The sequence below is a fragment of the Brachyhypopomus gauderio genome, unplaced genomic scaffold (genome assembly GCF_052324685.1).
Source record: "Brachyhypopomus gauderio isolate BG-103 unplaced genomic scaffold, BGAUD_0.2 sc50, whole genome shotgun sequence".
Taxonomy (NCBI): Eukaryota; Metazoa; Chordata; class Actinopteri; order Gymnotiformes; family Hypopomidae; genus Brachyhypopomus; species Brachyhypopomus gauderio.
Genome location: NW_027506875.1, coordinates 902520 through 919378, shown reverse-complemented (window position 1 = coordinate 919378; position 16859 = coordinate 902520). Strand labels below are relative to the sequence as shown.

General features: G+C 48.0%; 1 protein-coding gene across 5 annotated transcripts in view; it reads right to left on the bottom strand.

Annotated features, from left to right (window-relative positions):
- Nucleotides 1-15149, bottom strand: part of gabra6b (gamma-aminobutyric acid type A receptor subunit alpha6b) — a 33169-nt gene extending 18020 nt beyond the window's left edge. Inside the window, exons 1-8 of one of the 5 annotated variants that reach the window (XM_076986941.1) lie at nt 14604-15149; nt 14369-14490; nt 13876-13943; nt 13138-13358; nt 12647-12756; nt 12410-12553; nt 11863-12015; nt 3086-3333 (exon numbers count right to left, since the gene is read on the bottom strand). In XM_076986941.1, the coding sequence (XP_076843056.1) occupies nt 3086-3333; nt 11863-12015; nt 12410-12553; nt 12647-12756; nt 13138-13358; nt 13876-13943; nt 14369-14490; nt 14604-14638 (1101 nt within the window). In that variant the 5' untranslated portion in view covers nt 14639-15149. Of the gene's footprint in view, nt 1-3085; nt 3334-11862; nt 12016-12409; nt 12554-12646; nt 12757-13137; nt 13359-13451; nt 13575-13875; nt 13944-14368; nt 14491-14603 lie in introns of those variants that run through there. The other 4 variants (XM_076986942.1, XM_076986943.1, XM_076986945.1 and 1 more) reach the window with 4 other exon arrangements.
- Between the last annotated feature and the right edge of the window lie 1710 nt (nt 15150-16859).

The following is a 16859-nucleotide window of genomic DNA, read 5'->3' as shown; positions in this document are numbered from 1 at the left end:
ACACATACACACACACATACACACACACACACACACACACACACACACACACACACACACACACACAGAGCACTGGTGTGTATGTGTGTGTGTGTGGGTGTGTGTGTGTGTGTGTGTGTGCGTGCGTGCACATGTGTGTGTGTGTGTGTGTGTGTGTGTGTGTGTTATCTCTTCAAGGTTTCCTGAGCATTGCTTTCCAGGTATACATTCAGATCAGACAATGGCACTAGAGTTCAGTCTGTGAGCGTCTGCATTCTTTTAATTCATAATTACATTTAGTTTAGACTGCAGACTTGAAATGAGCAATGTAACCAAAATCTATTTTTAAAAACATCTGTCCCCAGTGACTGTATGACTAAATCACTGTATGACTGTATAACTATATGAGTGTATCAGTGTATGACTGTATAACTAAGTCACTGTATAACTATGACTGTGTGCCTGTATGCTTTGCCTGACCCTGGGTCAGTCGTGGACAGTCAGGCATGTGTAAGACGATGGGTCACTTTGGGGGAGTGCTCACTGATCCTGAGTCAGTCGTAGCGTGTGTAAGGCTCACTCTGTGGGAGTGCTCCCTGCTGGGCGGGGCTGAATGTTCACACTGGCTCGCACGACTGAGCAGATTTTGGGCCTGTGAGTGTCAGCTGTGTGACGGCGGGTGTCTCTGCTGGTGGTTCCTCCATCCTCTGCAGCCACAGTGAATCTGGATGCTTTTCAGTTACAGTCTGCATGGTCACAGCGTCTGTGCTGGACAATCCCTCCAAACTCAGGGCAGCAGGCGCGTGTGTGTTGACCAAGACCCTGAGATCAACACGCGTGTGTGTTGGGGCTTTGATCAAGACCCTGAGAGCTTCAGCTCCTTCACACGGGTGAGAAGTGAGAGAATAATGTGTAGAACTATAACACAGCTACTGTGAGGAATATACATCCTTATTACTGCACAACGCCACACTACACACACCAGCACAGTTCAACACACTCCTCCACCCACCACAGTTCTACACTCCTCCACCCACCAGCAGTTCTACACACTCCTCCACCCACCACAGTTCTACACACTCCTCCACCCACCACAGTTCTACACACTCCTCCACCCACCAGCACAGTTCAACACACTCCTCCACCCACCAGCAGTTCTACACACTCCTCCACCCACCACAGTTCTACACACTCCTCCACCCACCAGCAGTTCTATACACTCCTCCACCCACCACAGTTCTACACACTCCTCCACCCACCACAGTTCTACACACTCCTCCACCCACCAGCAGTTCTATACACTCCTCCACCCACCAGCAGTTCTACACACTCCTCCACCCACCACAGTTCTACACACTCCTCCACCCACCACAGTTCTACACACTCCTCCACCCACCAGCAGTTCTACACACTCCTCCACCCACCACAGTTCTACACACTCCTCCACCCACCAGCACAGTTCTACACACTCCTCCACCCACCAGCAGTTCTACACACTCCTCCACCCACCACAGTTCTACACACTCCTCCACCCACCACAGTTCCACACACTCCTCCACCCACCACAGTTCAACACACTCCTCCACCCACCAGCAGTTCTACACACTCCTCCACCCACCACAGTTCTACACTCCTCCACCCACCAGCACAGTTCTACACACTCCTCCACCCACCAGTAGTTCTACACACTCCTCCACCCACCACAGTTCTACACACTCCTCCACCCACCACAGTTCTACACACTCCTCCACCCACCAGCACAGTTCAACACACTCCTCCACCCACCAGCAGTTCTACACACTCCTCCACCCACCACAGTTCTACACACTCCTCCACCCACCACAGTTCTACACACTCCTCCACCCACCACAGTTCTACACACTCCTCCACCCACCACAGTTCCACACACTCCTCCACCCACCAGCAGTTCTACACACTCCTCCACCCACCAGCAGTTCTACACACTCCTCCACCCACCACAGTTCTACACACTCCTCCACCCACCACAGTTCTACACACTCCTCCACCCACCAGCAGTTCTACACACTCCTCCACCCACCACAGTTCTACACACTCCTCCACCCACCACAGTTCTACACACTCCTCCACCCACCAGCAGTTCTACACACTCCTCCACCCACCAGTTCTACACACTCCTCCACCCACCACAGTTCTACACACTCCTCCACCCACCACAGTTCTACACACTCCTCCACCCACCAGCAGTTCTACACACTCCTCCACCCACCACAGTTCTACACACTCCTCCACCCACCAGCACAGTTCTACACACTCCTCCACCCACCAGCAGTTCTACACACTCCTCCACCCACCAGTCTTTAGTCCTCAGCAGCATCAGCTGATATCAGGACATGGACACTTATTCAAATACAGGAGACCTCACATCTCTCTTAACCTTCCTTCTCCCGCCCTCATCCCTCACTCTGTCTGCCTCTCTACCCCCACCCCCCCTCTCTCTACCCCCACCCCCCTCTCTCTACCCCCCACCCCCCTCTCTCTACCCCCACCCCCCCTCTCTCTACCCCCACCCCCCCTCTCTCTACCCCCACCCCCCCTCTCTCTACCCCCACCCCCCTCTCTCTACCCCCACCCCCCTCTCTCTACCCCCACCCCCCCTCTCTCTACCCCCACCCCCCTCTCTCTACCCCCACCCCCCTCTCTCTACCCCCACCCCCCCTCTCTCTACCCCCACCCCCCCTCTCTCTACCCCCACCCCCCTCTCTCTACCCACCCTCCTTCACCTCCTGCTCTCTTTCTCTACCCCTCTCCCTCTCTGTCCCACCTCCCCCCCTCCCCCTGTCTCTCTCTCTGTCTCTCTCTCTCTCTCTCTGTCTCTCTCTCTCTCTCTGTCCCTCTGTCTGGCATTTACACTGTGAAGTTTGCACTATGGTTCCTCCAGAGTGTGACTGTGTCCCTGTGGAGATCTGAAGGCTCCCTCCACATGACCTGAGCGTCGTGGTTCATCCTGGTCCAGGACTCCACTGGTGGCACCTGCTCCCCTGTTGAGCTCCGTATCAAAGAAACACCCAGAACGGAAGACATGAGAGAGCAAGCCGGCGAGGACGAAGAGGAGGAGGAAGGTTACCGAAACAACTTCCCCATCGCTCCCAGCTGCTGTTGCCGTAGCGATACGCGCAGCACTGGCCCGGCGAAGCTCTCGGTTGGCCTGTAAGGTGGAGAAGTAATTGACAGCAGCGAACTCGATGAGGGCGGAGAAGACGAACGCAAAGCAGACGGCGATGAACCAGTCCATGGCTGTAGCGTAGGAGACCTTAGGGAGAGAGTGACGCGCACTAATACTCAGTGTGGTCATGGTCAGCACTGTAGTGATACCTGTAACACACACACACACACACACACACACACACACACACACACACACACACACACACACACACACACACTAGTTAGCTTTAATATACATGCAGACATGTGGATATTTGCACATAGCTCATCTGCTCTGAGATGGGCTGTAATTTACCAGATAAACACAAATACACATTTAGCTACTTTTTGTAATGCCAGTGGCGTCATGGAGTGAATGTGATGTGGACAGAAATGCGAGAAGAACGAGATTTATTAAGCAGAAATCCAAAAGGCGGCTGGGATAAACAGGCCAAGGTCAGATCTGAGAAAGAATCAGTCTGAGACACATAACCATCACACAAAGACTTAGACATACTACACAAAGAGCAAATCAAAACTTAAATACAGAGACGAACACCAGGGCTGCCTAGAGAACACAGACCAGCAAACAGAAACACAAAAGATGGGATATAAATACTCTAAACTAACAAAGGAACCTGGACAGGCGGGCTCTGCTCAGTGGTTCTCCACCTGGTGATGCTAAATAACATCAGGTAGAAACATCTCAGTCAAACAGCCCAACACGACCCAACATGTTCTGTGACCCAACACGACCCAACATGTTCTGTGCTGACTGCTACACTTTCAAACAGGTTTCACTTTTAGGGTCTTCTGTTTTAATCCCAGAAATAATGAATAATGAGGGAACACGTCCTCTAACGGGAGATTATGGACATCTTGCATCATTGCTCAAACTCATCTTTAACTCAGGAACTCATCCTGCCTTCACGACTCATCTGAGACCCGTCACGACTGCTCAGACGAGCAGAACTGTGTGTTCTGATGAAGCACCAGCTCTGATGTTTGTGGATGGATAAATGACCTTCAGACACTATGGAGTCACACTCTGGTTGGCACCCATCCAAGAACACAATAACCATCCACCAATCACAACTCACACACTCATCCACCAATCACTGCACACACACTCATCCACCAATCACTGCTCACACACTCTTCCACCAATCACAGCACACACACCCACACACACACACACACACACACACACACACACACACACATACACCACACCCACATTCAACCAACCACACCACACACACACACACACAAACATACACACACACACACACACACACACACACACACTGCTGAGGTAAAGACCTGTGACTAGTGAGATAGCTCTTGGTTATTATGCTCAGAGGTAGTTGTACATGGTAAAATCAGATTCTCCATCTGAATCTGAATGGACATGTTTGCGATTATTCTGACTTTAATTTAATGGCTTTGTGATAATTACTACATTCCAGATAATTACTACAAGACGGCTTGTTAACCAATTATAAATTTAGCACAGTGAAATGAATTACTGCAAGTCAAATTATTTTATACACCAGTTCTGTTTACACAACAGTATACATCTGTGCAGTTCATACTCAGAGTGGGAAATTATTATAAATGTTTGAGTTGATAGAATTCAGTGAGGCAGTTTCCTCAAAGCATTTGAGTTGCTTTAACCCTTCGGTTTTGTTGACCTCACGCTTTTTACTTTAGTGTTCCCGGTCTTTAGAGACCGGTCTGTTTTAACACACAAAAATTTTTTTCACCACCTTGCAAACATAGGCATAACATGTGTGTGTCTGTAGGTGTGTGTGTAGGTGTGTCTGTGTGTGTGTGTGTCTGTGTGTGTAGGTGTGTGTGTGTGTGTGTGTGTGTGTGTTTAGGTGTGTGTATAGGTGTGCGTGTGTGTGTGTGTGTGAGAGAGCGAGTGTGTGTGTGTGTGTGTGTGTGTGTGTGTGTGTAGGTGTGTGTCTGTAGGTGTGTGTCTGTGTGTGTGTGTGTGAGTGTGTGTGTGTCTGTGTGTGTAGGTGTGTGTAGGTGTGTGTGTGTGAGTGTGTATGGGGATGTTTTCTGTCTGATAGATGAATATATTCTGAATACCCATTCATTTCCTGTGACGGTCACGCTTGACCGGCAACAACACAGATGTAAAACGTTGGTTTAAAACACTCAAAATTCAATGAAAAAGATGATCATCACTTTTATATGTTCCAGTGCATAGTGTGGAGGATGGCATAAGGCCTTGCAGCAATCAGATGTAAAACACAATATTTATGAGTGGTTTAAGTTGTAAATCGGTCAGATTTGACCCGAACACGACAGGAGGGTTAAGTTGTTTATGTTTTACCGTGTGATGGCAATGAGTGGAATAGGGAGGGGAGGAAAAGGGAGGAATAGAGGAGAGGGGAGGAGAGGAGAGGAAGAGAGGAGAGAGGAGGAGTGTAGGAGATGGGAGGAGAGGAAGAGAGGAGAGGAGAGGGGAGGAGACCCATTAACACATGCCACACATTAGCTCTTATTTATTCCTTCATCCTTCTAAGTAGTCTGATGTTAACCACTGTCTAGAGGTGCCTCGTTAAGTACTGTAAACTGTAATGAAAGGACAGAGATATGGTAACGCTAGGAAGACCAACCACGCTCTCAAACTGTCTCATTTTTCTTGCTGCGAGGGTGCATTAAGGTGATGTGTGTCACCATAACTGCACTGCAGAGCACTGCCTGCTCTTAAGCAGAGTGTCATCCTCCACAGAGCCTCAGAGCCCGGCCTCCTCCAGAACATCCCGGGAAGGACCGCCCGTCCCCACAGAGACACTGAATTCACCACACAGTAAAACTAAGGGCAAGTAAAACTAAAAAAGAAAGTTCAATAAAAATGCAGCTTGTTTTCTTTTGGACATCTTTCAATCCAACCCCCCCCCCCCCCCCCCCCCCACCCCCCCAAAGAGAGTTCCTCAGCCCCTCTGGCGGAGCAGTGCAGGAGATCTCAGGAGATCTTTGAGATGAGGTGTCAATACTGTAAAGAAATTAAGCGCTAACACTGATTTGAGACACTGATGTCGTCTGTGTGCTCCTGGACCTCAGACCTGCATTATAAAGTCATAAATATGATTATTGTGCTACTAATAGCGATAGCAGGTGGTACGAAGTGCTATGCAGAACGGTGTGGGGTGTAATCTGGGAAATACACTTAGAAGCTCAGTGAGAACGAGATAAGAGCTGCAGATCAAACAGAGTTCTGCAGTACCCGAGGACTCTGGTGATCACCATGGTGAAGAGTCCACCCTCTTTCTCAGCTTCCTGAATACGACATGTTCATACATCTAAACTCTCTCCTCATTTTAACATCTTCATCACTCAGACATACATTACATGCTCTAAGTGTTTCAGTAAGGCCTGCAGAGGTAAGCCATGTCTGCAATAACACAGACCAAACACAACCATGTCTCCAACAGCACAGACCAAACGCCACCATGTCTCCAACAGCACAGACCAAACACCACCATGTCTGCAGCAACACAGACCAAACACCATCATGTCTGCAGCAACACAGACCAAACACCACCATGTTTCCAACAACACAGACCAAACAACACCATGTCTTCTGTGCCCCATGGTCACAATCCACAACTGGCTCTGAACGACCAATAATTCACCAGAGCTAATTGGCTCTTTTAAGGTTGTGATCCTCCACACCGACTCCCACTATCACACCCACTACCATGTTAGCCTGACAATAGCCTGTTGTTAGCATGACGTTAGCCTGATGATTAGGGTTGCCACCTAGGTCTGACAAAAAACAAGGACACTGGCTGTGTTCGAAATAGACTACTACATACTGGATACTGCATACTGGACTCAGTATATACTGGATACTGCATACTGGTCCTCGTAGTAGTATGCAGTACAGTTTCCAGTATGCGACAAAAGCAAAGCACACTACGGGGTCACGTGAACGTAGCGTTGCATGATGGGATGCAGTACACCACGAAGATAGCTCTGTTCGCGTACTGGAATATTTTGCGGAAGTAGTATGTCAACCGGGTATGTTTCACATACTGGAAAATTTCATTTTGGTCACATACTGCATACTGCATACTGATTTGAGGCTCGATCAGTACGCCAGTAGTATGTAGTAGACTATTTCGAACACAGCCAGTGTCATACTGACACACGATACCCTGACGTTAGCCTGATGATAGCCCGACGTTAGCATGACATTAGCCTGATGTTAGCCTGATAATAGCCTGATGTTAGCATGACGTTACCCTGATGTTAGCCTGACGATAGCCTAATGTTAGCCTCAGGCTAACTCCACATTCTTGGTTATCATATTTTTTTTTGCAATTCTATCACTATTATTTGACTAACAAAATTAATCAGAAAATAATGTTCAGTTTACAAAATACCCAATATTTCCCTTGTAGATTAGAAGAGATTAAACTATGTACAACCATATTTTATTCCAGTGTCTAGAATAAGACATGTTACACACTAATGTTACACACATTCTTTATGTCAACACACTTGGTTTCAATAGCACAGGATTTTGGTTGAGTTTCTATTTTAAAGTAAAAAATCCCCTGGCTAATCAGGTTTCGGGCAGGATATGTCAGTCTACATCCAGGATCATCAGCTAATTATCAGCCAGTTTGCAACTTCAAAGTGTTGTGTTATGTTGTGTTGCTGACTTTTTGCAACTTGGAGTCAGTTTCCCACATTAATTCCCAGTTGCAGCACTGACTCACACCACATTACACAACCACATGGAAAGCTAATGTTGAATCAACACACATCTAAGGATCGTCCTCCCCTGCTGAAAACCTCCAGTGCTGGTTTCCGTCTACTGTTCATCAGTGTAATGGGCTGCAGCCCTGCGTGTTAAAGGGATCTGGGAGACTGACAGCTGGTGTGGGCGGACAGCATCCAGGACTACTGAACCCAGGATGTTCCTCCTTCCCTGGCAACAGGAGGCCAGGACAGAGGACGCTGGAGCGCGGAGGCGGACGCCCACGCCCGCACGCTAGCTGCAGAATCACGGGAGGAGAAGGAGAGGAGAAGAGAAAGAGAAGAAGAAAAATGAGAAGAAGGAAAAGGAGAGGGAGTAGTCAGAGAGCACATGCAGGAACAGGCCAGATCCGCCCCCTCTGTGTGCATCACAAGGTAGATCCGCCCCTCTGTGCTCATCACAAGGCAGATCCGCCCCCTCTGTTTGCGTCACAGAGCAGATCCACCCCCTCTGTGCATGTCACAGAGCAGATCCGCCCCCTCTGTACACGTCATAAGGCAGATCCGCCCCCTCTGTGCGCATCACAAGGCAGATCCACCCCCTCTGTTTGCATCACAAGGCAGATCCGCCCCCTCTGTTTACGTCACAAGGCAGATCCGCCCCCTCTGTTTGCGTCACAAGGCAGATCCGCCCCCTCTGTGCTCGTCACAAGGCAGATCCGCCCCCTCTGTGTGCGTCACAGGCCAGATCCGCCCCCTCTGTATGCATCACAAGGCAGATCCGCCCCCTCTGTGCGCATCACAGTTCAGATCCGCCCCCTCTGTGCTCGTCACAAGGCAGATCCGCCCCCTCTGTGTGCGTCACAGGCCAGATCCGCCCCCTCTGTATGCATCACAGGGCAGATCCGCCCCCTCTGTTTGCGTCACAAGGCAGATCCGCCCTCTTTGTATGCGTCACAAGGCAGATCCGCCCTCTCTGTTTACGTCACAAGGCAGATCTGCCCCTTCTGTACGCGTCACAAGGTAGATCCGCCCCCTTTGTACGCGTCACAAGGCAGATCCGCCCTCTCTGTTTACGTCACAAGGCAGATCCGCCCCCTCTGTACGCGTCACAGGCCAGATCCACCCCCTCTTCCTGGCTTAGCTGGCACACAACAGCCCCAGCAGGGTAACCACCGTAACCTTGGTAAACTATACAGAGGCACCACAGCAGGGTTCACTTTCATAGCTTTAGTCCCCCAAGTGCATTTGGGCCCCAATACGAGGAACACTCATCACATATATGCAGATTATTTGGATTATGGATATGCAGATTTTCCAAAATTCATTGGTCAGTTGTGGCTAAATTCACAAAGACCAGTCACAAGTGAAAGTAGCAGCCTCCATTTGACTATATGTAATGTACAGTGTGTTTATACTGTTTTACACACTGTTTAGTTTATCCACTGTTTGGTTTACACGCTGTTTAGTTTACACACTGTTAGGTTTATCTGTTGTTAGGTTTATTGTTGTTCTGATTATAGGCTGTTTAGATTTTACGTTGTTCTCTTTTTACATTGTTTGTCATGCTGTAAAAACATTTTTATATACGTGTACTGTCATAACTGCCTAAATTCATCAGACAATTTATGAAATTAAACTTGGTAAACAGAAAATGCTGCAGGTCAAATGAAAAGAAATCTTTGCAATGGTACCGAATCGCAGATCTGGAGATATGTCTTCTCGATTTAGCACAAAACATATTTTTGTTATTATGAACTCTCTTCACAGACCTCTGATGTTTTCTCTGTGTGCAGCTTACTAAAAGACGTGGAGCAGGAGGTAAGACAGGCCATACCCAGACTGGCCAAGAATCACCCAGGTCTGACCCAGGTCTGACCCAGGTCTGACCCAGGCCTGACCCAGACTCACCCAGGTCTGACCCAGGCCTGACCCAGAATCATCCAGGTCTGACCTAGACACACCCAGGTCTGACCCAGGCCTGACCCAGACTTACCTAGGTCTGACCCAGGCCTGACCCAGAATCATCCAGGCCTGACCCAGACTTACCTAGGTCTGGCCCAGACTCACCCAGGTCTGACCCAGACCTAACCCAGACTCACCCAGGTCTGACCCGGGTCTGATGCATGTCTGATCCAGAACACACATCTGAGTCAGGTCAGAGCAGGCAGAAGAGCTGGAATGAGTGAGCAGACTATGGACCACACCACCCTGCAGAGGTGGGACCAAGTCAGTGTTTTGCAAGTCTCAAGTAAGTCCAAGTCTTTATCCTCAAGTCCCGAGTCAAGTCTCAAGCAAAGACAGTCAACTCAAGTCAAGTTTCGAGTCAAGACAGGCAACCGTCAAGTCAAGTCCCAAGTCTGAAACTTGGAATTTCAAGTCCTTTCGAGTCTTTTTTATTTACAGGCACCAACGCTTTACGAATGCTACGCTGATGCGTTTCTTTACTCGTTTTGTTGGTGTCCGCCAGCCAAAAGATGACAGATCATTTACATTTTATCTTCTCTTAATTACATAAATGTACTTAAACAAGAATGTTTCGTTACATCATTTTACACGAAAATAGCAAGCTTCATCGTAAGCAAGATGCTGTCATTACGAATGGTTATTCTAAACATTTGGATAAAATGTTTAAATATAAACTAATAAAAGGTTAGGGGTATTTGTTGTAGTACCTGGAGATTCAGTGGGGTCACATATTCTGATGGCTGTCGTCAGAATTGGTGACCCCAGTTAAAAAGGCTCACCTGTACATCCCATTCATGATTTCTTTGTTGGCTGCAATGGTGAGGGGATGGTAAATCTTGTTTAAGTACATTTATGTAATTAAGAGAAGATAAATGTAAATATAAACATCTGTCATATTTTGGCTCGTGGACACCAACAAAACGAGTAAAGAAAGTGCATCAGCGTAGTTTACGTAGCATTCGTAAAGCGTTTGTGCCTCTGAACAGAAACTGTGAAATAGCGCCCCCTGTGGTCACAAAACTCGACGGTCACAGAATCTGGTGTAACGCCGGTCTGCGTCAGAAGGACGGAAATGAAATTAATGGGGCGCACTTTATAAATATTAATATGCGTTTTAAAATTTAGATTTGGGGTAAAAAAAAATCAAGTCTTTGCAAGTAAACAGGTTCAAGTCCAATTCAAGTCCCAAGTTATTGGTGTAAAAGTCCAAGTCAAGTCTAAGTCTCTGAATATTTTTTCAAGTCAAGTCAAAAGTCTTAATATTAATGACTCGAGTCTGACTCGAGTCCAAGTCATGTGACTCGAGTCCCCACCTCTGCCACCCTGAGTACAAAATAGATAATTAATAGAAACAAACAAAGCTTTGTGAGGAAACCATCAATGCGCAGATAAATGCATCGTTACAGAACGGACCAGAGGAACTTCTGACTCACACCATCCTTCTTCACAATCAAGCCAAGGAGGACGTGCGAGATGAATCCAATGTCACACAGTGTCGAGAATGCTTTACTGAGAACACTGTGCTCCTCAAAGCTCAGCTCACATCACAGCTAGGCCAGGGTCAACTGTTCCCCTCCAGAGGAACATCTCTCCTTCTTCTGATTGTGCTTACAGACCTCAAAATTCTGGAGGGTGGAGGCACGTCTTCCACCATACTCATCCACCGCCATCCACCACAATGAGCAGCTGCAAATGATTCCAGCGCATTATGAACTTCTACCAGCAGTCTGCATTAGACTAATGAAGCCTACTGTATAGACACACATCAGCTGGTAGGTCCCATAAGACCCCACAGAGGTGCACACGTCATCCATGTGTGATGCTCACCTGTTGAACACCTGAGTATGTGTTCTCACTGGTCAATAGCAAATACTCACACTAACACTGGTATCAAGTCAGCATCTAATCCACAGAAGGTGACACTACAAACCAGGGATTAAGGAATGTTGCTAATGTCAAGCAACGGTAGTGGATAACAAACGGACCGGTGAAATCCCGCCTTACCAAACACGGTGCGTGCTGGGACAGACTCTTTGTTGATCCAGAAGGACACCTGTGCTAGGATGACGGTCATGATACACGGGATGTAGGTCTGGATCAGGAAGAAGCCCATCTTCCTCTGTAGGTGGAAGTGAACCGTCATGACTATGTACTCGCCTGCAAGACAAACGCACAAAACGTTAAATGCTGATCTGAGAACAGAGGTGAGTGCTCCTGTGAGAATCTCGAAGATCAGCACTTAGACCACAACAACTGTACTCAGATCAGTGGAAGAGGCTGAGTTCAACACAAGCAGTTCCCAGCAGGAGTATCATCAGCCTCTCAGATTCAGAAGCAAACTTGAGACACAACACATGAGACATTTTCCACACAGTGATAAAGGTCTCGCTTTGGACAGTCTGCTTTGGAAACAACTGACAACTCAAAACACAACTGCAGCCAATGGACTGCAGCAAAAGATATCAGAAGAAGAACACTTCATCTTCAAGATGAGGTTTCACAGAAGTTGCAGTATATAAAGAACTGGAGATCAGAGAGTAGAAGGACTGACCTGTGTTGGACTTTAATCTCTCACTAGATACCGTCTGTCCTATGAGATCATACTGGAGGAGACTAGAAGATTCTTGAGGGACTTCTACTGAAGATAAGGGCCCCTTCTTCCACACGTACATGATCTCACTCATAGGGTACGCATCTGCAGCCAAGCACAGCACAGACCTGAGGTACAGTGACGCTTCCAGAAAACAGACACTGCACTGTGACGTACGGCCTATTCAAACTGACGTACAGCTGCCAAACTTCAGGGGACAGGAGTGTCCATCCATGGGGAAGTTAATCAGTCTCATGGGACATTCTGCATTGATGGTTAATCTGTGTGGGATTAAGAGAGGAAACATTCTGCATTGATGGTTAATCTGTGTGGGATTAAGAGAGGAAACACGCATTCCATTGGGACACACGATCAAATCATGCAGAGATGTGTTTGAAGTGAATGTGTGTCTTTAAAGTGAATGTGCTTCGGCTCTTAAAAATATAGCGCTCATATTTTTTGGACACTGTGGGATCGCATCTTCCCACATTGCAGTAAATCTGCATTTGCAGGGCAAGCAGAGAGAAGCGTGGATGGGCGGTGATGGCTTTGGCACTCGACGGCCATCCTTTAGCAGGCAGGGCAGATCGAGGAGGAGGAGGAGGAGAGGAGGTGATCCTTCTCCTGTTGTGGACTGCGGTGGGCGGGGCATGGAGCTTGACTGCGGTGGGCGGGGCATGGAGCCTCACCTCATGGTGTATAGGACAGTTCCGTTCTGCATGATGCGAAACAGCTTGTTGGGCGTGGTCATGTTGTGCGAGATGGAACGTTTGCCGTTGCGGAAGAACGTGTCCGGCGTCCAGATCTTGCTGACCATCAGGTTGTTGAGGCGGAGAATGTCGATGGGACCCTCAAACTTGAGCCGCTCGTCTGTCCACGTCTGCCGAAAGAAGACGTCCATAGTGTACTCCTGGAAAAGCGTCCACGAACACACACAGCACAGATGAGGCACCCTGGGAGAGACAAATGTCCAGCCCCTTGTGTCCACAGCCCTCTCTATCACCTGGGGTTCCTCTGACTTAAATGACAGTAGTGAGGTGTGCATCTGTCATCCTGTATCCTGCTGTGTCATACACCCCAGACCACAGGAACTCTTTCCTACGCACACAGACTGAAAGACTGTCTCCTCCACAAACACAGTGCAGAGGGATGTGATATCAGCACACACAGGAATAAAGCTCACACACCTACAGGAACCTTCACCTCAGGAAGACTGAGCCAGATTCAAATCATTAAACATATAATATAAGAGAAATTTAAGTAGACAATTAAAGAGAAACAGGACATTTCAGACAGAGGTCCTTCAGCACAAAGTACTTCACAAAGCACTTTGCTTGCACAGCTAATGAAAGGTTAAGGTTAGTGTGGCACTGGGACTCATGTTCTTATACTGTGTGAACTGTAATTTTGTATATTTGATTGCATACCATTTCCACATCTGACACAGGACCAAAGCTGGTGACAAAGATATCAGTTTTCACCTCAGTGACGGGACCTAAAGATAATGAGTCGTTTGGAAAAAAGAGGAAAGTGTGTCAAAACAACTTACAACTACTTGTCATCAAATGTCTTGATAAAAAAGAACTTAAACATAGAGTAACATAAGAGCTCTTACTGCACACAAATGTGCGCACACACAGGTACATAAAGCGCTTTGTTTTATCTTCATTGTCAATGACTCAGGTGTTCAGAAAGGAAAGATTTAGTGTTAGATGTTTCATCTGTTGTTAGCTGACATTGCACCAATTCATTTCATGACATTGTGTCATTTTTGGTAACGAGTTACTGAGTGAAATAAATTACTACACATCCACTTTTCGCTGGCCAAACACTTTCAACAATGAAAAGACCGACACAACTTTATAGCTGCAATATGCTTCCGTCACACAAGCACCTGTTTGGAAATGTAATTGGGGTTACCTCCAAATCCGGGCCGAAGTCTGTTGTCGTAACCGTCCAGTAATCTATCCAAAATGCGCGTAATATTATCTGAATAGATACTCGTCTCGGTCGGTTTTGCATTTGACAAAACCCGCCCCACACTGTAAACGACACATGTGTTTGATAAATGTCGCCTTAATTTCCCCTCGTGTGTAGTGCAAACTTATTAAAAAAAATAACAACAAACTAGTCAGATCAAGTAGTTTTTACTTACCAAGACAGGAAAATGCAAGTATATATCCAACCCATGCCTCGTGCGCTCCGTGCAAGTGAAAGCACTCCTACCAATAGTTATGTGGACAGTCCATAATTGTAGAGCCCATAAAACAGCGACGGCGGGACTGAAGAGCGATAATCGAGGCGCTCTGAGACGCGCTGAGACGCTTTTGAGACGCTCTGAGACGCTCTGAGACGCTTTTGAGACGCTCTGAGACGCTCTGAGTCGGTCTTCTCCACTGTTGCTGACGCGCGCTGCTGGAACACTAAACGCTCCAAAGGGCGGAGGAGCGGAGACCGAATAAAGCTCCGTGAGGGACAGCAGGAAAAACCCACTAACACCTCAGGAAAAGACTGTGAGGATTTATCTGAGCATGTCAAAATTACATAAATTTTTTTACATTTTCATGGTAACACTAGACGTGGTTTACGGCGTCAGTTGACTCTCTGTTTCGCCCGTTGATGTTAACATGGTCTTTGTAGAGGTGGGAGTTATTTTTGGGATTTCTATTCCAGTTCAGTCAGTTAACATCAACGAACAAAAACAAACCTCATGATACGCACCGTGCCCGTCAGAACAGTGTTTCATGGTTACCACTTGGGTCCATTACTTTTTAAGTGGACTTTAATTCGGAAGCACTCATATGTAGATCACTTCAAAGTGGTATCTATGAACTAAATTAACTGTCTGCAGCCTAACCGCGCAGGAATATCTTTAACAAAACATACACTGTTTATTATCAGACTTCACGAAGCAATTCTAGTTCTGCTGGTCCTCGTACCATTTGACACAGTTCTGGGTTTCATGCAGGACGTCCATGCGCAAACATGGTCAGGGAATCTTACATGACGTAGTGGTTCCATGGGTTTTGTCAGCACGTGGCACTTCTTTCTTCTCTCACGTGAACCACTTCCGCATGATTCTTTAATTGGCAGTGCGACTAGTGGCAACTCATAAGCCACTGACGCCATAAGACGTGACTCCTGACTGACGTGACTCCTGAGTGACGTGACTCCTGAGTGACGTGGCCTGACTCCTGAGTGACCTGACTATTGAGTGACGTGACTCCTTAGTGACGTGATTCCTGACTGACGTGACTCCTGAGTGACGTGACTCCTGGGTGACGTGACTCCTGACTGATGTGACTCCTGAGTGACGTGACTCCTGAGTGACGTGACTCCTGACTGGCGTGGCCTGACTCGTGTCAGACGTAGTGGTCCATACTGTGCAGCAGAATGATAATGTTCCTCTTCTCCAACAAGTATGAATCCCCATAAATGTAAGTCTCATTATCCTCAGGCGCAGTTTTAAAGAGGAGGGGGGGGGGGGGGGGGGGGGGGGGAGTGGAGAGGAGGGGGCGGAGGAGGGGGGGTGGGGAGGTGGGTGGAGGGAGGAGTGGAGGAGCAGGGTAGGGGGGGAGTGGAGGAGGGGGTGTAGAGCCTTTCAGTCAGCTGCCCACTCTACAGGGACTCTGGAGCTAAATCTCCTCGTGCAGGGGCCTGGGGGTTGGGTGGGGCTACAGTTCTGGGTAAACATGGCCGTTGGAGGAGGATTTGGATATCCCACTCTGAGGGCATGACACACACGGAAGAGGCACAGGGGGAGGGCAAAGCAGGAAGTTGGGGGTGTAGCTCCCTGAGGTGGAGCTGGAAGAGGGTGGAGCAACTGCAGGGGCTAAAAACACGCCAGGGGGCAGACGGGCGGGGCGGAGCCAGCTGCACACGCCATATGAAGACACGACACTGGGTCACGTGAGAAATATGATACTGGGACACGTGAGACACAAAACTTGGATATGAGAGACACGTGATACTAGGACATGTGGGACACTGGGACACAAGAGACACTGGGGTACGTGAGACACATAACACTGGGTTAGAGTTAGTTGGCCATCAGAGAAAAACAAACACAAAACAAACAAACAAAATAGGTGTAAACAGGAAATAAAGCGAGATGACGGTGGGGTCACGTGGTGTTTGTAAAGCGAGATGATGGAGGGGTCACGTGGTGTTTGTAAAGCGAGATGACTGTGGGGTCACGTGGTGTTTGTAAAGCGAGATGATGGAGGGGTCACGTGGTGTTTGTAAAGCGAGATGACTGTGGGGTCACGTGGTGTTTGTAAAGCGAGATGATGGAGGGGTCACGTGGTGTTTGTAAAGCGAGATGACGGTGGGGTCACGTGGTGTTTGTAAAGCGAGATGACTGTGGGGTCACGTGGTGTTTGTAAAGCGAGATGACGGTGGGGTCACGTGG